We start from the raw sequence: 20,375 nt of genomic DNA, 5'->3' as shown, positions 1-20,375 counted from the left end.
TTCAAAGCGTATAGCCGGGCGGCTATACTATTTAATCATTCGAATATATTTACAGCGTATAGCCGACCGGCTATACCATTTAAATATTCAAATATATTCGACAAGTATAGCCGTGCGGCTATACTATTTCAATATTCCAATTTATTGAAAGCGTATACTATTTAAATATTCGATTTTTTTCAAAGATTATAGCCGGGCGGCTAGACTCCAGACTAATTTAAATATTCGATACTATTTAAATATTCCAATTTATTAAAAGCGTATAGCCGAACGGCTAGATTGTTTAAAGATTCAAAATCATTCAAACGGTATAGCCGATCGGCTATACTATTTAAATATTCAAATATATTTATAGTATAGGCAGTACGGTTATACTGTTTAAATATTCGAATACAGTACAGCCGCTGGCTATACTATTTAAATATTTAATATATTTACAGTGTACAGCCTCACGGCTAGACTATTTAAATATTCGACAGTATAGCCGGTCGGCTATACGATTTAAATATTCAAATGTATTCAATATTCGAATTTTTTCAACTATTTAAATATTTGAATATATTTACGGAGTATATCCGCCCGGCTATACTGGCCGAGCCTCGTCGGCTCATCCCCTGACTCTAATTTAATCTCACCCAACGAAAAATCACAGCTTCCGTGCTACCGTCGCTTGGAGTTCCGATTGCACCATGGAGGCCGAGAAAGCCACAGACGTGTCAGACATTCAGAACGAGGACGAGCTCGACGAGGAGCCCGGCGAGGTGATCGAATCAGCGCCGCCTCTCAAAGTCGGCGAAGAGAGAGAGCTCAGCACCTCTGGTCTCAAGAAGAAGCTTCTCAAGCGCGGTCATGGCTACGAAACCCCCGAGCTCGGTGACGAAGCCACTGGTAAAGTGCCAGCTCATAATATTTAATTATTTATTGTTTATTTAATTATATTATAATTTTAGAGACATTGATTGTGGGAATTTGAATTTAGTGCACTACGTTGGAACTCTGCTTGATGGGACGAAGTTCGAGTCGACCAGAGACAGAGACGAGCCTCTCACCATTAAGCTCGGTCAGGGTCGAGTGGTGAAGGGTTTGGACCATGGCGTCGTCTCTATGAAGAAGGGAGAGATTGCATTGTTCACATTGCCTGCTGAGCTGGGCTATGGTGTTGTTGGTGGGGGTGGCTCTGTTGTACCGTCCAATGCTATTGTTCGATTCGAAGTCGAACTCGTTTCGTGGATCACAGTGGTGGATTTGAGCAAAGATGGTGGGATTGTGAAGAAAATTATAGAGAAAGGAGAGAGGAATGAGCGGCCTGGTGATTTGGATGAAGTTCTTGGTACTCTGATGCCTCATTATCTAATCAATTTGAGTTCTTTATTGGTTATTATATTGTGTTAGCATGTAATTACAGTTCTGTCAACATCAATTTTGATGTTTTTATTGGAATTTTGTTGTTAATGCAGTCAAGTATCGGGTGGCGTTGGTTGATGGTACCGTTGTTGCAGAGATTCCAGAAGAAGGAATTGAATTCTATGTGAAAGATGGTATTTTCTTTTTTTGTTTTAATCTGATGTGATTTTAATGGGGAAAGGCAATTCCTTTGTGATTATACCAATTTGTGATAATTGAATAACGTGGGGTTTGTGTTTGTTTCAGGTCATTTTTGTTCAGCATTGCCAAAAGCAATCAAGACAATGAAAAGGGGAGAGAAGGTCAGATTAATTGTTCAACCCCAGTGTATGTCTTTGGATCCTTGTTATCAAACTGCTATGTCTGGCAAAAAGAAAAAAATTGAATCGTCTGACGATGAAAGTTGATAAATAATTGTAGATGCCTTTGGTGTGGAGGGGAGGGATGCAAACAATGGGTTTCATTCTGTCCCTCCAAGTTCTGTGCTGAACATTGATCTGGAGTTGGTGTCTTTCAAGCCTGTTATTGATGTTACTGGTGATGCCAAGGTAATAAAGAAGGTCTTGAAAGAAGGGGAAGGTGCGTGGGTTGCTAATGAAAGTGCAAGTGTTACTGGTAAGTTTGTTGAGATGCGCATTATTTTAGCAATATTACTGGAATCAGTTAGGAAGTACCTGGAGGTAAAAGTTTACCTGATGTTGAAAGCAATTAGAAATATTCAGTATATGTAGAATGCGAGGTAATATTTTGTTAAATTATACACATTCAATGATAATTTGTAGTTAATTACAAAAAATGTTCGTCTGTTTCATATTTATTCCGAGAAGATAAGGTTCTTTCATTCATGCACAGGCATTGATATCAAATATCTACAGGCCTTCAGGATAGCCCAATTGATAGTCACACCTATTTTCTAAAAAGGAGGTCCCAAGTTGATATTCCCCCTCCCCAAATGTGTAACTAATAAAAAAAACTTCTATCTGATGGTTTACCAACTATTATTGAATGTCATAGTAAGTAATTTTTGGAATACATAATGAACCTGTGATATCGTACCATTCTACTAGTTAACTTAAACATTTCTGTACATCTCCAACTGCTGCAGTTAGCTATATAGCTAGGCTTGAAGATGGCACTGTCTTTGAGAAAAAAGGAATAGATGGAGAGCAGCCTTTGGAATTTATCACCGACGAAGGTCAGTTACTCCGAGTTCATTGTTTCTTCTCTCTCTCTCTCTCTCTCTCTGTGCATCTTTTTGTCTGATAATCAAGAAGAAAGCTCAAAAGGATTTCTGGCTGATATTTGCATCTTACTATCTACAGAACAAGTGATTGCTGGTTTAGACCGAGCAGTTGCAACAATGAAGAAGGGAGAACAGGCAATATTGACTATACATCCTGATTTTGGATTTGGAAGCATTGAAGCAAGGCGGGACCTGGCTGTAGTTCCACCACATTCAAATATCGTCTTTGAAGTTGAAATGCTAGATTTTATCAGGGTAATGATCATTTTGATGAAACTGGGGGATTTGAAACAGTACTTTTCCAATATATTTGTAATGACGCTAGAAGGCACAAATTTCCTATTTTTCTCTCACAACGACAAAGTTTCAAGCGCTACTACAATTACTTTCTTAATTTCACTCTTCACTTCTCTTTTATGAAAAGGAGAAAGCACCATGGGAAATGATTAATCATGAGCGACTTGAGGCAGCCAGAAGGAAGAAAGAGGAAGGCAACCTTCTCTTTATAGAGGGGAAGTATCAGAAAGCAGGAAAAAAGTATGATAAGGTAACATAGTGCAATTTTGACTCCCGAATGGACCTTATGTTGGTTCTATTTTAATCAACTTCATATTTGTCTGTTGCTTTCCTCTTATTTCAGGGTGCTGACTATGTTAGTGAAGATGGTAACTTTGGGGACGATGAGTCAAAGCTAGCAAGAGAACTTAGACTGTCTTTCTGGTTGAATGGTGCAGCATGTAGCTTAAAACTAAATGACTTTCAGGAAGCAATCAAGTTATGTTCAAAGGTAAGCTGTACCCAAAAAGCTGATGGATGAAGTTTCAGCGTCTTCTAACATTCACATGCTTTCATCATTCTACACGTCTCAACGTTTTGGGGAAAAAATATTAGGGCAAATCTCATCATATTTTCTTTGTTGTGATCCTCCACAGGTACTAGATATCGAGTTCCATAATGTAAAGGCCTTGTACAGACGGGCACAAGCATACATGCAAGTTGCAGATTTGGTCTTGGCCGAATTAGACATTAAGAAAGCTCTCGAGGTTGATCCTCAGAACAGGTAACTGAAAAAAACCGATTTTCTTAATCCATATGCACAATTTGTTTTGAAGTCTTCTGTGCTCCGTGGAACATTGTATTTATTTTTCAATTTTACAGGGAGGTCAAGTTGATTGAGAAGAATTTGAAACGACTACAAGTTGAAAGCAACAAGAGGGATGCTAAGCTTTACACAAACATCTTTGGACGTATGACGAAGAAACTCAAAAGTTGAGAAAGTCAAGAATGAGAAAAGTTGAGGCTGCCGGTGCAGCGATGCAAAATAGTCGCCGATATTTTTGGCTTCTACTCTGAATCTGGAGTGGCTGTTGATTCTTGTAAACAATATCTGATAGTGATTTATGAATTGTGTATGATGTAGAGTAAGTAGTGAGAGAGAATTGATGAAGGTACAAGAAAAAAGGAAAATTAATTAGGGTGTTTATCCATCCTCATATTATTTGTCCCTAGAAATAACAATAGCTTATAGAAAGAATGGAAATTTTCGTTTTACGATTTTGAGTTTTAACTACAATCGAATATGGAAACTAAATGGAAGAAAATTAACAAAATTAACAAAATTGTGAAAAAAGGACTTTTAGTTTTTCTTGTCTCTAGTAATTCAACCATTTTGTCGTGGCTCTTATTATTATCCCAGTCGGCCAACTTTTTAGTCGACGTATCCCCTAACCCCAAACTTTTGGCCACTGTATTCACAATAAGACCGCACGTTGAGCTCCATGTCCTCCATATACATACAAGCATAAACCTTGATTGTACGGTAATAAAAGTCTTAGAACCAAGGGCCAATGCTAATATCAAATCCCAGGGCAAGGCTTTCTTCTTTTTGCCATGGTATGCTGCTTCTACTTCTACTTCTGGTTTCTTCACAGCTGCTTGTCAGAATGTGTGGTCTAGATTATTAGAGTCGGCCAGCATAAATTAAGCATTTACCTGACAACATAAATAACTGTACATACGTAAACATATATTTATGTGAATTGCTAGGTACGTGGGAGTGAGGGAAGCAGAGGAGGTGCAGCTCTTCTACTACTTTGTCAAGTCAGAGAGGAAGGCAGAAGAGGATCCTCTAATGCTTTGGCTAGGCTTAGTTGTAATTTGATACTTTCACACCAGCAACTCATTGGTCCTCTTCATTTTGTAGGTCCACTGAACTTTGAAATAGAGCAGTACAATAGGAGTTTACCTACCTTAATTTTGAAATACATATATATACATCAATTTATTTGTAGTGATTTATATTTGATTTCACTAATTTCAGTGGAGACCACATGACATGCAGGTGCCATTCATAGCTACACAAGCATGGATATAATCTTTAAATTATTCCATTATTGATGACTGGAGACCATGGCTTGTGCAATGTCAAATTGCAGGGTAAGAAGTACTTGCAATTTTTTAAAATTGGGATTAATGGGATTCAGCTTGATGATCCAATGAGCTAACGGAAAATTTAATTGTTGCTTTGGGATGTAGTTATACGAGAACTTATTCAAATCGGATGATATATGCTACCGTTAAGGCAAGAACATTTGTTTCAGTTTTCTGCTCTTCCAATCAACAGTCACAGGAAGATCATGATTCAATTGGAACTTCATAATTTTTTGTATTCTTGTCTGGTTATAACTTATAATTTGTATGCAGGGGGCAGGGCACACAGCTCCTGAGTACAAGCGTGAAGAAGGCTTGCCCATATATAAAAGGTGGATACCTGAGGAACCTCTTTAACCATCTCCAACTTCACAGCTGTGATTGCAAGCCTTATATATATATATATATATATTCCGGTCAATTACAAATTTACAATAGCGTTACCATCAAAGAAAGCAAGGTTGCTGACCAAGGTTTTACATTTGACAAAATTTATTCCATCTTAACGACATTAACATCAGAATAAATGTTTCATAAGACGGTTTTATAAGAAAGAAAACCCACCACCATGCGAAAGAAAACATGTTTAACAAAAATAACATAATGATATAAGACCCAAAATAACCAGAGGGCCGTCTTTTGTATTTGTTTTTGGGAACTTTTCCTTCATTTTCGCCAGGTAATTTGTATACAGAATATCCAAATGAGGGTAAAATAGTACCTATAAAATTACAACGCTATCCATTCCTATATCTTGAGGAAGCATTTGAATTCATTATGAATGCATGGCTCCTCCTATCTCTTGAAGGATATGTCAAAACATATAGGCTTTTCACAATAAGGAGTTTGTCTCCTCCAGTGTTGGTGTCTCAAAAAATTGGGTCGCATAAATCTCCATTTCTATTTCTCATGCAATTCCTTTTTTGGCAGTGAATCGGGCCTCCTCCACCGGAAACTGAACCACCGTATACCTACATACAAAAGCAACAGCCCCCGAAATTTATAAGCGGGCAATATTGTTTCTCGAACACAACGCAAGTTAGCATTAGTCATATATGCATTGCGTTGAGATGAAAATGATGAGACTTCATGAAAAGGATAAAGATCTTACCAGTGGAACTTCTTGAGAAGAACTTTAGCACTTCATCGATGATAATAACCTAAATCAGATAATGAATGAAGCATGAATGAGTGTTGACAAAGACTAGCTGCCAAAGGCAGTAATGATGTATCATTTCCAGACAGAATTATTGCTTAGCTTACTAAAGTAACACATTTACAGCCCACCATGTGTAAGTTTCTATGAATTTTAAATCTTTATAATGCTTTATTTGCATTAAGAGACAAACTGTCACTTCTTAACACACGAATTTGATAACATTTTTCAACTTCCCAAAGCAATATTCTGATTATATATGTAATAAAAAGGAAAGAAATCATTAGTTACCCACACAAAATTTTTATGTAAGAAATGTTAATCCAGCACATCCACGCTATTAATGCCTTAATTTAAGAGCTAAAATTTTAGAGAAAATGTCTCACATAGATCATGCATTTTATATTTGAAAAGTACTATATTCCAATCGTAAGAGAAATTGTCATCTTAATAATAGTCAAAAAACGGAATCACAAAAAAGGACTATGAGAGGGTGAGCCACATACAGGAAATGAAAGGTATAACACAACCGTCCACTCAGACCAAGATAATGGTGTTACCTACAGCAGAAAATATTATGAGACCATTAATTATGTTCATTTCTATAAAATTAAAAAGGACAACAGAAACCATCAATCACAAGCACAAGTACACGAAACTACTTACAGAGAAAAGAACAGAGAGTGGATGGACATATAATATTAGCACATGAAGGATCATCGTTAGAATGATTGAACCAACTAGCCACAAGTTACTCCACGGAGGGATAACCCTGGAAACCACAGAAAGTCAGTGCTAAAGTAAGTCTATTCTACAACTACCCAGAAACAATCAAAACATATATTATGTTGCAATAATTCATATATCAATGGTACGGGAATAAAATCTTTCAAGATGTTTGTCTCAGTATCTAGCCAGCTGAATAGTACCTAGGAACAAGACAATATACAAAGCAAGGACAAGTACCCTGAATGGTTGCCATAACAACTATAAAGAGAACAAGGATAAACCAGTCAACGGTGAAAATTGCGAAATATTAAAAAGGCTACAAGAACACTGCCTTACTATATACTACCTTAACGGAACAAGACAATATACAAAGCAGGACTAATAACAAATTTTACATGCTTTCAATCCGATAAATCAAATGAGTTGCAGCAACAGGTTCTTATTTAAATATCAGAAGAAAATTGTGATATTATAAATATTGAAGTATATACTTACAGAAGAGACTGATTTTCGCTGAGATTATTCAAGGCATTGAACATTTCAACAACCACAAGCACAGTCATGGACACTGTTGATGGATGGCGATCATCAAATATACTGCATGGATAAGTTGTCTCCCTCGTTGAGCATGAGTCGAAGTTCATCTGAAACAAAATAACTAAGAAAATGAAAAACTACAAATTAAACATAACAAAGGATATTATCTACACACCTTTCTATACCGAGGTAATAATTAAAAAAATTGTAATCATTCAAAACCACAGAAACCAGTGAACAGCCTGAAGAATTCCTCCATTTACTTTGACTCTTAGTCACAAAAGAGCTCTAACAAGAATTTAAAACAATGTGGGACTTCAGTCTGTAGAATCTTACCAATTCAGAATACGGCAGTTTAGGACCACTATCAGAGTAAAGAAACCACCAAATAAATCCCGCAACTGTGGCAAGCCCAACATAAGCTGCAATTCATAAACCTTCATTGGAAGTTGAATGAAAATAAACAAACACATGTACAGTAAACTGAATTACTGATTATTAACCTGCTACTACCCTGGCGATTTGTTATCCAGTTCACCAATAATTTATATGAGAAAGACAGCAATTAAAAATTTCACTTTAGAGATTCACCAAGGTAAAAAGATTTATAGAAAAACTGTAAATGGTTTCATGTTATGTCTTAGTTCTTAACTAATCGCCAGCATTAATTCTGGATATTGCAACATATAATTATGAAAAACAAGATTGTGAACCCACAGAGTCCTATTTTGTATTAATTCATACGGAAAAAAAATGCAACCAAGAAAAAAGTAGGGAACGAAAGGTCATTCAGTAAGTGATCCCAATACTTTTCGTTCAAAAGTTGGCTTATGAATGTGAGACATTTGCATATTTATCAAGCCTGAGACAATAAACTAATCAAAAAGTGACTCAAAGATGGATTCAAAACAATATGTATAAGGCCTACAGTTTATAAGGCTTTACAATTTTTCATTATATTTATTAACGTAGAACAGTCCTCGTGTGCTATTTTAGAAGGTTGACAGGAAGTGAATGAACATGTAATCGGCATCAACATCACTAGGAGCCATGTCAAATGTCATTTATGCATACCTCCGATTACCAAATAACGAAAAAACAACCACCCACTAACAACTGCTTCATTGACCTGCACATAAACAGAAGTTAAAGTGATGTTATGCTGAAAATTGGATTCTTTCAACCACAAAAGAATAGTTTTATGAGATTAAGATAATATCATCATGAGATCATAAAACATACATACACTTAATGAAAGAAAACAAAACAAAACTGTCCAATTACTATAATTCTTCACTAGCAAATGGAGACAAGTCCATGAAAAACTCAAAGTTCTAACGTTGAGTGCATGGAGTGCAGACACAACTAAAATTGGACGGTTGCAATAGCAGATTAAATTAATGCAATACCTTACGAGGTTTAGCCTTCATCACATCAGAATCTTGCTTATTAAAACCAATAGCAGTGGCAGGCAATCCATCAGTAACTAAGTTGACCCACAGCAGCTGGACCTGGAAAAAGTTTTCATAAAGTATTATGAAAATACAACAAACAAACAGGCTCATCAACTAATATGTATGCAAAAGGTCTAACTAAACCTAGGAAATGAAAGTAAAAGAAGCAGAAGACATTACTGTTCTCACATAGAATGAGGTGGAAAATGAAAGGTCAAAATCTGAACATTAAATGAACTTACAGGGGCAAGGGTATCAGGTATGCCAAGTACAGCTGCCACGAATATACAAACTACTTCACCGATATTTGAAGAGATCATATATCTGATAAATTGCTTTGTGTTATTGTATATAGCCCTTCCCTCTGCAACAGCCTGCCAAGAGTTGACCATTCATAAAGTTGAATGGCAGAGGTATAACTTTTAACTCAAGTCCTCATTTCTTAAAAGTACAAGAAATACAAAAAGAAAAAGAAAAAGAATAATGGCAAAAGACAGGCATACCGCAACAATAGTAGCAAAATTGTCATCGGCCAAAACCATGTCCGACGCATTCTGATAAAGGCAACGATAACAGTGATCAGAAGAGCAAAAGTAACAATATGAATGACAATGAAACCGAGAATACTGCTTATAACTTTATTTTTAATAGAACCATGCAGGCTTCTCAACTGCTCTTGTAAAAATTAGGGTGCCACAATGTTCTCTAAGAGGACCCAATAGTATAGAGGTTGATTTCGGAATGACATGGATGAAAACAGTGTATCCACATAACATGGGGGAAACAGTGCATCTACATACTTCTTTTGTTTAATCATACAGGGCAAAGAAATTACATATGGGCAGGGATGCTTATAGAAAAAGCTAACATGAAATGCTACTTCAGAAGAGGCCACTTACCAATGGCCTCTTCACCTAATGATAAGTATAGTCACTCAGAAACTTCAGTTTGAAGACTGCAACAATCATCAGTCACTATCATGCTGTTAGGGTGGCCCTCAGCCAGTGCATGGGTCATGTGGTTTAAGTTTCTGACCAGAAAAAGAAAGCATTAATTAGAGTACAAGAAATGAGCACCTTGGCAACAGCTGTTCCTGAACCCATGGCAATTCCAATATCTGCCTTCTTTAGTGCAGGCGCATCATTAACACCATCACCAGTCATTGCAACCTAACAAAATTCCAAGCTCACTAAAGCTTTAGAGAAGTCTAAACAAGTGTATGGAAATAAGTACGACCACAACTAATCAGACACCACACACACACACAACTAACACAGCTGAAAAAAAAAGACAAAAAAAAAAAATCCTTTTTTGGTCAGTTACATTACATATTTGCTAAGAGAGCTTCTTAATGTCTAATCCAAAGCAAAGTTTAACAGCTATTTTTATTTTCCCATTTAGACTCTGCAATTCTCACTCCTCTGTACGCACAATCCTCAATGAATAAGTTCCTTTTACAAATTTTCTGGTAGCAAAACACCGATTCTTAGCATGAAAAAGAAGTTCTTGCATGTATAATATGATTCATCATCCAGTGTTAAAGTTATAGGAGGCTGTACCACTTCATTCTGGTGCCGCAAGGCCTCAACCAGCATCCTTTTATGAGAAGGTTCAACCCTAACAAACCAGAAACATATAATGCATAATTACTAAATAATTTGAAAGAGAAAATGACCGAAAAAATTATTTCAAAAGATGGAACACATGATAAATACCTAAGCTTCCATAGAAAATTGACAAGATACAGCACAGATGCAACCAGCGTACCTGGTGAATAGTGCCATACGTTGCAATGCCAGTGTTTTCTGCAATGCTGGTAATTCTTCAAACTCAGTCGCAGTGTAAGAGTGTCCAGCAAGATCTGCCAAGTGATCAAAAGCACCTATCTTGCGGCAAAGGGATTCGGCTGTGGACTAAAATCGTGTCCAAAATCAGGAGGACTGTTCTAACCATGTATGCGGATATACATGTGCATGAGCATACATCCATGCATAAAAGGACCAACTTACCTTGTTATCCCCAGTGACAACTATAACACGTATGCCAGCAGTCATGCATGAAAGCATAGCATTTCTCACTTCCTCTCTTGGTGGATCAAGCATTCCAACCTTCAAAAGAAACAGAGGAAGAATGTATACAATTAAAAGAAATATTGTTAATCAACAGGGGGAAATGACATCCATATTGTGTGAACTAAACAAATAAAATGAAGTATTAAGCACAGTAGCAAAATATTTGATATAAACACCAGACAAACTTGACTCTCTATTTGGAATAGAAGGCATACCAACCCAATGAATGTAAGATCATTCTCATCATTATGGGAGAGACTCTGTAGACCCATGGGCATCCGCTTGAAGGCCAGAGCCAAGCATCTTAATGTTTCCTTTCCTGCAAAACTGACCAAAGAATATTTATCTATACAACGAAATGATCTCAAAAAAATTCCAAGCTTGCCAGTACAAAAATTAGACAGGTTTGACTGGTAGAACTTTTACATACCATGTGAGTGACAATGAAAACTTAAGCTTTAGAGAGAGAGAGAGAGAGAGAGAGTAAAATACATGAAAGGAGTATTAAACTATAGCGATGATACAAAAATTAAGCTATTGCCAAATCCAAGTTTACCAATTTACATTACAAAATAAGAGAAATATGCCCTTTAAGGATTTGATTCCATCACTACATATGAGTTCATCGCAGAGTATTAATGGGTACTAAAACCTAAGAACAGTGTAAACCCTCTTGCCTTAGAGAATTTCTCCAAAAAAGAAAAAGAAAAAAGAGAGATAAACTGAAGCCAAAACTCATGCGCCTATCCAAAGAGATTCAAATCTTAAGGACTAACTCATTTTGGAATGTCTAGTGAACAGAATATAAAATGAATTGAGACCACCTAAAGAATTTCAGTGTAAAGATTCTCTAATTATATGTAACACTGTACAATTCAATTGTACAAAATAACTTAAATGACAACATAGTTAATCAATGATGAACAAAATATTTCTAACCTATGGAACCTAGACTCCAGCTCAGCTCGGATACTAGCAGTCAGTGGTATGGTAGAACCATCATCATTGCACAGAATATTTGTGCATCTAGAAATAATACTCTCTGGAGCACCTTTTGAAAACATAAGCTGCAACTGGTTTCGGCTACAAAGGACACTCATCATCTTCCGATCTCGTGTGAAATCTGCAACAGAAATCTGCAAAGCATATATTAAACCAATAAGCAAATAACAAAGCTTAGGAAACAGAAATCCAAAGTCAGAATTGTTCCACTGTATTTCCTTTTGTATTTATCAAGTAAACAGTTCCACCGTTACTACTTATGACATTAAACTTGAAGAAGGGCAACATTGATGAATAAACATATACAACCAGAGGCAAACCAGAAATACACAAGAAGACAAAACAACAAGTAGAAGCAATAACAAATTATTCCAAGTTGTTCAGTATGGTGGCGAATCAGCATTAAAACATCATGATTCATCAAAAGATTTAATTACTCAGAAATATATGTTCCATATAATACCAAATATGATATAAATATAGAAAAATTAAAATATATAAAAGCTGACGAATATAACATACGATTTCCAAAAAGATTGGATAGTTGGAAATCATAGAACATACCTACTAATATGATATTTTATTCTTAACTCACAATTTTAGCTTCCAGTTATTTTTTGGGGCATGATCTGAGAGGGAAAGGGGTCACAACACAAACCTTTTTGAAATGGTCCTCCCAGTAGTGATTACAGTAAGACGCACGTTCATGCTTGCTCAGCATATTCAGAGAAGAAGGCATAGAATCAAAGCCAGGAAGACCAATCTGGAAAGGAAAGAAAGTGAATTTAAAAACATACAAGTACAGATCATGAATAACTGCAAAACAAACAGAACAGAGAAAAGAAGGGGAACAAAGAATAAGAGTTGAAAACTGCAGTTATTAGCTGATTTTGAGACTTTAGAATAAGTAAAGAAATGAACCTTCTCTGCAAGAACACGGAGGGCTACTTCAGTTGACTCGCCAATCTTTTCATAGTTACCCTTGTCGGGATTATACTGCAGGATAGATTCATTGCATAGCGCTGAACACATTGCTATGTGAAGAAGACAAGGTGACTGAGCTGGAAGTTCGAGCTGAAAAATAGATCACATCAAATCAGTGCAGAACTAAATAGGAGAACGTGAATGAAGCATTTAAAAATTATGCCAGGTATCATTTATAGAACTGCAAAGATTATTACGTTGACTAAGTTTTTATATTAAAAGGCAGAACATAAACATTTAAGTACACTGAAGGGAAAGGCAACCCTAATGTAATACATTCCAATTTGTATATCTGAAGGTAGGCATATTCACATTTGAAGAGCTGTATCTGCTTGAACAGTATGCAGTTCAACCTTGTACTGTTCAGACCAAAAAATAAATTAAATTAAACAAATCTTGTACGGTTTGAATTTTTATCTATATATACAAAACTATTCAAGCGTGGACTTCTCTCCAGATCTAGCCTGATATATCTAAATAATATGTATACTTTTCCCCACCTTTAAAAGCTTGATATTGGTTTTCATTCTTGAAAACTGATATGGGATACAGATGTGCTAAGAAATTAGGAACCTTATCAGATGACTTGCAAGTGAATCAAGTACAATACTATATGAAACAAAGTTCACACAGTGTTACATGTCTTTATTCTTTACTTTCAGCCACGCTTGGCAATATGCCAAATATGCAATAGTGAACTACCTGAAGCCCAGTACTGTCAAAAATTGTGCCTTCCGGTGCATATGTTGTTCCACTGACACTGTATTCAGAAATAACCGGAGCATGCTGTACAGCATGAAGTACACAAACCTGAAGAGATAGCAGTAGCAACGGGTGAAAATTTATTTGAAAGCAACATGACTGCACCAAGCCACCAACGATGGTAATTTGTGAAGAAAGTTTAAAATTAACACTCCAGGATTTTAAATCAGTAAACAAGATGTAGGTTTGAGATTATCAAATCAGGTAGCCAAGCCAATTTAATATAGTTCTTGTGAAACCTAGTAAGCAAAGCAAAGAAACTTCTATCGATTGCATTGATGACTTGTCAAATAACAAATAGTATTTCACATGTGACAGACCAAAAATCATGTCGTCCTTCTTGTTATGTACTCATAAATTCCTTGATTCATCCAACATTCCATAAAGTATGCACATGAGGGTGCATTTCTGTGCCTCTTCCATCACTGCATAAATGTGTGTGCGTGCGTGCGTGTGTGCGTGTGTGTGTTGTGCATGTGTTGCATCCTTAGGAAGTAAGTTATTACAAGTTTCAACCGCAAGTAATACATATAGACAATACGAAGCCTCAAATGTACCAAGTGACAATTTTTGTTCCTGGCTATTTACAGCAATTTAGGAAAGCAAAAAAATAGAAAATAAAAACCATATTCAATTGTTTACTATGGCAAGGTCATTATATAATCACCTTTGAGGCAGACATCATATTGGTTGTCAGAGTTCCAGTTTTGTCACTGCAAATTACTGTAGTGCAGCCTAAGGTCTCAACAGAAGGCAAAGACCTTACAATGGCATTCAACCGAGCCATACGTTTTGTCCCAAGAGCCAAACAACTAGAACAAGAACAAAGAAAGACCATCATAAAGAAAAGCATCAGATATGGATAAGCTTCCTATTAGATACTGGTTAATCTTAATGACTTCCTAGAGATAACATATTACACTCCAATTATAAAATCAAGGTTTTAAGAAATTTCCCAGTATTAATACTTACTAATTTAAACCTCAATCCATATTGATAAACAGGATTCCAACAGAAATTGAGAGGAGACATGAAAATACACTACAATTTATCCACCGGAATATCAGCAGATTCCATTAATTCTCATGAAATCAACAAAACAGCCTATATGCACAAACAAGAACTCAAGAACTTAAACGCTTGCTGTCAAATTAAGTTACTTCTAATGCATATACTTCAATGAAAGTAACAGCTGAACAGTTCAAGAGAAAGAGCCATAAAAGAACACCCACTAATCCTCTTTTCTTCTCTATTCCATTTCAGTCCCACCCAACCGATAGACTATACAACGTGAGACCTCAATCTATGGCCAATTAAATTCTCATTAAACAAATTGGCACTCCACTTCCAGCTCTATCACCTACCCCACACGTTGTTTGATTATAAGACAACCAATAATCAAATCCATATCAAAACCTAGTCCCACAATGGGGTGCCTTTTTCAAGCTGAAAAAGTAGCACCCCATTGCTCTATCACCTATCCCACACTATAATGAGACAACCTGTAATCAAATCCATATTGGAGACCTGGTCTCAGGATGCAGTGGCTTTTGAAAGGGTAAATTAACTAGTATACACATTTGTTCTATACACCAAGTAAAAGTTCAAGTACTCACGTTGTAACAACAGCTGGAAGTCCCTCAGGGATTGCTGCAACTGCAAGTGCTACTGCAATCTTAGTGACCACAAGAAAATAGTTTGTAAACATAAAGTGTGGAGGAAGGGCCATTGAAACAGAAATATGATGGATAAAAGTTAATAAAACTTTAACCTTAAAATTGATCAAATTTACTATGAAAAATTACCTTAAAGTAATGAATTGCACCGCGCAAGAACCCACCATGAGCAGGGTCACGAAAATGACCAATATTGACAATCCATACCAGTACACATATGCCAGCAATAACCTAATAATGCAACAAAAGTTAAGAAAACCATAAGTAATATCTGAAAACACAAGTATGATACTAACAATAAAAATTACTTGAGATCAGTGGCCAAAATAAAAACTTGGGGAATTACCTTGGCCAAGAAAGTACCAAACTCATCCAGTTTCTTTTTCAACGGTGTCACTTCCTGCAAGCAGCCATATATTTGAATAATTGGAAATAAACACAGCTTGTATATGTAGAAAATATAATTTCAACAAAGGATCTTTCTTTCCAGTTTTATTTCCTTTCTTTCAAGTTTTATTTCCTGTCAAGTTTAAGAAAAAAGGGGGAGGGGCACAGAGGAAAGGACATCATTTCATAAAGTACTAAGTCCATAATCTTGGTGGACTTAATGAAGTAAAATTAATATATTTCAAGCACTGCGCTCTGCAACGTGACTCTTTCCATCATTTCGCTACCGATGTTTGAAATAGGAAGAGATGGAGAAACATAAAAACACACAGACCCACACCTCTTTGACCTAGACACTAAAGTGGCAGTACATAAACAGCTTTGCGGAATACAATGCTAGAAAGAGCTTTCAAAATTTAACGCAAGATAACATGCTACTGACTTAGGTAAAATCACGTGTCTAGAGACAAACTACTGCAAAACTGAATTAAAAGTGCTTACATCTTCTGTTCGCAACATTGAATCATGTATGCCGCCCATAGCAGTATGTGTTCCAACTCCTACTACGATAGCTCTAGCTCTACCAGCCACAACTACTGTACCCTGGGGACCACAATATGCAGGAAGTTAATCATTGCTTTGGAACTGATTCCCCAACCAAAAAGAACAAGAATAAGACATAAGAAATGCACAACTTGCTTATCACATTCCCTCAAGTTTATAAAATAGGTAAATCAGTACATATAAATTGGATCCAGCATATTAGCTTCATAAAACATATAAATATTTTACCGAGAAAAGAATATTTGTCTTGTCTTGATATACAACATTTGTTGCAGTGGTGGACTCAAGCTCTTTTTCCACAGAGCAACTCTCACCTGCCATCATCAAACAAAAATTCTCCGCTAAATTGGATCCAGCATGTGCTTAATCATAACATACTCAACAATTGTGATCCATGCAATTCACAAAAACAATAAAAACAAATATCCATGTGATTTACTATGTCCAGTACATAAAACAGATATACCTGTAAGAATTGCCTGATCAACACGTAACTGATTACTTAGCATCTCAATCATTCTCATATCAGCTGGAATTTTGCATCCCACTATGCATTTTACGGAACCAAAAATTAGAATTTATGATAAACCACAATAATATGCCAATTTTGCAGACTCAAAGCAGGTGACCAACTCACCAGCCACTTCTACAACATCACCGGGGACGAGCTCTGTTGCTGGAAGTATGGAGAAGCAACCTGCAAGGAGTTACTTTTACATCAGGTTTGGGTGATAAAGGATGACATAGTCTTGAGTAATTTAAAAGAATCAAGAAATTTGATATGATGTTCATAAGATTTTGTTGGTCAAGCACTACTTCCAAAAGCTTAAGTTGTGCTTAGTTAGCAATTATCTTCCTTTTCCAGGCATTATTGACAATGTTCCTTCCATTTGTCTTTTTATCCCCAACATCCAGCAATGAGCAATGTTTAACCACAAAAATGAAGCATCCAAAAGAATTGACAACAGTAGATATGTTTTACAATTCTCCCCAATCTTCGGCAGACAGCTCAGCGATGTGAATAGCTACGAAGGGATTTCTTTTTCAAACAAAGCCAACTAACTACATCACAAGCATACAACCATACTGGTGCAGTCTCTACCAGCACCTCACAGTAAAAGGGTGTACTACCATACACTTATGATCTGAACTTCACAATTTAAGCTCCGGAAAGAAACGTTTGAATAAAAAAGAGACTAAAAACATGAAATCATAACATACTATAAACATCATTTAGCATAATCAAGTTCATAAACAAAAATATTTACCATTGCGCAGCACAGTTGCGATATCAGCTTGGTATGCACGTAGCTCCTACAATATCAAGGTTAAAAAGAAGGAATCAGAACGAGCTGAAGCTACATGGCCTAAGTAATTAATTTCCACAACAAAAAGTAGGTTAAGTAGTTATTCATGCATTCTTATTCTACAACATGCAACAGAAAATAAGACTGCAATGTTGGGAGTCCATGTAACCTAAACACAGATGCAGTGAAAAAGGTAGACGTGTACATGGGGAAGGGTGATGAAAGATATTAACACAAGTGTTAATGGCCAGTAGACATACTGTACATAACTTGAAGTTTCAATAGACAGAACTTAAGACTTTGTAGCCTTTCAAGATGTTTTCTCGTAGGTATGAGAATTCTTAGGCAATAAAGGTAAAAATTACCTCAAGAGCCTTTTCTGCATTGGTTTCTGTAATCACTCCTACTGCTGCGTTTGCAGCCAATATCATGAGGATAACCTGTGCATCCAATAATTTCAAAACAAAAGAATCTTTATTAAGACCAAGTTGTATCCCATGAGCTTAATCAACAACAGATACAGAAAACAGTTATCATTAATTGTATCAAAGCCTTAATTTGTAAAGGATCAATAGCTCAACAATTTTTTGCAAAATAGGTTTTAATACTTCAACAAAAAGACATACATCAAGACTTATAGATGGAAAATAAGTAATTGAAGAAAACATAGTTGAGTGCAAATCAAACACTAAGGATCACATCTAGACATGGAAAGTAAAAGTTGAAGAACATAAGAAAACACCAAGACAAACATCTAAGCATCGATAACTAAGCTAACAATCTTTTTCGGCCAGTCCAAACCAACAGTTCAACATGCAATTTTTTTTTTCTTTCCGTTTATTAGGAAACATAATATTAGATTAAACAAGAACATGCATACTATCATTTTTGGCTAGTAGAATACTCCTGAATGGTAACTTCTAAGCATACTTTGAAAAACCAATTATAATATTAATAAGCGATCAGTTTAGCAGAGCAGACAAATATGATATCTTACAGAAGGCTCCAAAAAAGCTGTTAAGCCTGTGTCTCCATTAATCAAAGCCAGAACAAATGAAACCAGTGCTGCAACAATCAATATCTTTACAAGCAAATCATCAAACTGTTTCAAAACCAATTTCCAGAATGAAGCCCCTGCATATGGAATGCAGATAATATTCATTAGAGGCATAAAATGCATGATCTTGATTTGTGAAAGTTTTGGTGTTATCAGAAGGTTAGATCAATACTGGTAGCACAGTCCTAAAAGATGAATTCCAGGCAAATAATTTGCATTTAAACTCCTAAAACTCCTCATTCTCACCAAACTCACCAAAACCAGCCATCTCTTCTAAAATGACCACGATAGTGGTTTTCTACACTTTGTGAAATAGGGAGTACTAACAAATTATTGGTGGTACATTGCCATCCAGAGAATCAAAAGAGGTTATCAAAATCTCTCTGTTTCCCTCTAGCTAAATCATAAGTAGTTTCCCTCAGCATCTTGCATCAAAGCAAATTGAGGATGAGATTGGGATTATTCACAGATTTCTGGCACAGACATCATGTAAACTTGCTTTATGTGAGATGGATAGAGGAGAGGGAAAGAAGAAAATGGTGTACTTACTTTTTTCTTCTGGAAGCACTGCAGACCATGTTTGAAGCATGGAACCAAAGGGGTAACCGCATTAGCATTAGAAAAATGAATAAAACCCATAATAATACCAATAACAATAACGACAAAGGGATTCATATTTCAAGCTTGGGGAAGATAATTAAGAAACCAGGAGTAACTAAATTTAGTAATAACATAAGAACTTCATCATCGTGTAAGCTTCCATCAATATTGGCTAAAACCACGCTACCACTAAATGATGGAACGCCAATTGAAATATAATGGTGCTTGTTTTTACCTTAGGCAAGTCAAAACAAAGGGTGTATATACTATCTCAGATATACAAAATAGAGTACCTAAAACCAGCACGCTACTTCACCGGACCCAACAACTAAATTGATGTATGCATACGCGTTGGTACTTGGGAGCAGAAAAACATACCATTTTTACCATAAAGCCTTGCATGTTGCGTGACCTGCAAACAACATAACACTTGAAACCTTGAGGAAGAGCAATTACCTTCAAAACTGGGTTTGAACTAAAAGACCAATAGAACAGTAGAAATTACAGTCTGGAGAAATAAACTCTACCGTACCTGCGCGTCAGTGAGACCCCTTTTCGGGTCCACGCCAAAGAAATCCAAAACCTAACCAAGAATACGGAAACAGTTAAACAAGGAAATATTTTGAAAAACTGACTGTATAAATGAAAACCAAAGGAAAAACAAGAAGAAGAATAAAACATTCCCAAAGAAATGCTGGAACCAAAAGCTTCCAACGCATTTCAATTCTTCCACCCTAATTTGAATTACTGAAGTGATTGGAGCTAGTTTATCATTCACTGTAAGATTTTCCAGGAAAATGTCATGCAGAGGTGTGAATTTACTGAATTAATGAATTACCTCAGTGACGGATCTGGCGTAAGCGTCCTCCATTCACGGATGAAGGGTTTTGAATCGGAGCTCTGGAACTTCTTCTTCCCTCTTTCTCACTTCAACCCTCTCTCTCTCTGTCACTCTGTGTTTTACTAGTTCGTGGCTTGGGTTGGGTTTTTGGTTTAAGATCTAAAACCAAA

The 20,375-nt window shown here is 36.2% G+C and overlaps 2 protein-coding genes across 5 annotated transcripts; one reads left to right on the top strand and one right to left on the bottom strand.

Moving 5' to 3' along the window:
• The first annotated feature begins 580 nt into the window (after positions 1-580).
• LOC103320481 (70 kDa peptidyl-prolyl isomerase-like) lies at positions 581-4,198 on the top strand. The gene is given in 12 exon segments (XM_008222162.2): positions 581-888; positions 980-1,330; positions 1,458-1,538; positions 1,651-1,731; positions 1,825-2,019; positions 2,510-2,599; positions 2,727-2,902; positions 3,072-3,194; positions 3,288-3,434; positions 3,580-3,707; positions 3,806-3,911; positions 3,913-4,198. Coding segments are annotated over 12 exon segments (1,710 nt in total). The 5' UTR covers positions 581-689; the 3' UTR covers positions 3,946-4,198.
• Positions 4,199-5,662: 1,464 nt separating this feature from the next.
• Positions 5,663-20,375, bottom strand: ECA3 (endoplasmic reticulum-type calcium-transporting ATPase 3). 4 transcript variants are annotated; one of them, XM_089047183.1, is made up of 34 exons: positions 20,203-20,375; positions 19,897-19,947; positions 19,743-19,776; positions 19,314-19,331; positions 18,705-18,841; positions 18,073-18,147; positions 17,669-17,714; positions 17,038-17,097; positions 16,867-16,947; positions 16,629-16,714; positions 16,338-16,439; positions 15,796-15,849; positions 15,579-15,680; positions 15,390-15,448; positions 14,441-14,585; positions 13,714-13,821; positions 12,949-13,101; positions 12,686-12,790; positions 11,965-12,161; positions 11,241-11,352; positions 10,963-11,061; positions 10,721-10,866; positions 10,513-10,570; positions 10,030-10,122; positions 9,457-9,507; positions 9,196-9,327; positions 8,909-9,010; positions 8,574-8,628; positions 7,836-7,921; positions 7,458-7,606; positions 6,900-7,005; positions 6,740-6,793; positions 6,189-6,237; positions 5,663-6,048 (listed from the first exon to the last, which is right to left on the bottom strand). In XM_089047183.1, the coding sequence occupies exons 1-34, from the start codon at positions 20,233-20,235 to the stop codon at positions 5,978-5,980; spliced, it is 3,009 nt and encodes a 1,002-aa protein (XP_088903309.1). In that variant the 5' UTR covers positions 20,236-20,375; the 3' UTR covers positions 5,663-5,977. The 4 variants fall into 4 exon arrangements, 3 of the variants coding, with proteins under 3 accessions (XP_088903309.1, XP_088903310.1, XP_088903311.1); XM_089047184.1 differs by lacking the exon at positions 19,314-19,331; XR_016124640.1 differs by lacking the exon at positions 6,900-7,005 and having other exon boundaries at positions 6,030-6,048.

The sequence above is a fragment of the Prunus mume genome, linkage group LG2 (genome assembly GCF_029339155.1).
Source record: "Prunus mume cultivar Tortuosa linkage group LG2, ASM2933915v1, whole genome shotgun sequence".
Lineage (NCBI taxonomy): Eukaryota > Viridiplantae > Streptophyta > Magnoliopsida > Rosales > Rosaceae > Prunus > Prunus mume.
This window is presented reverse-complemented; position numbering and strand designations above follow the sequence as displayed.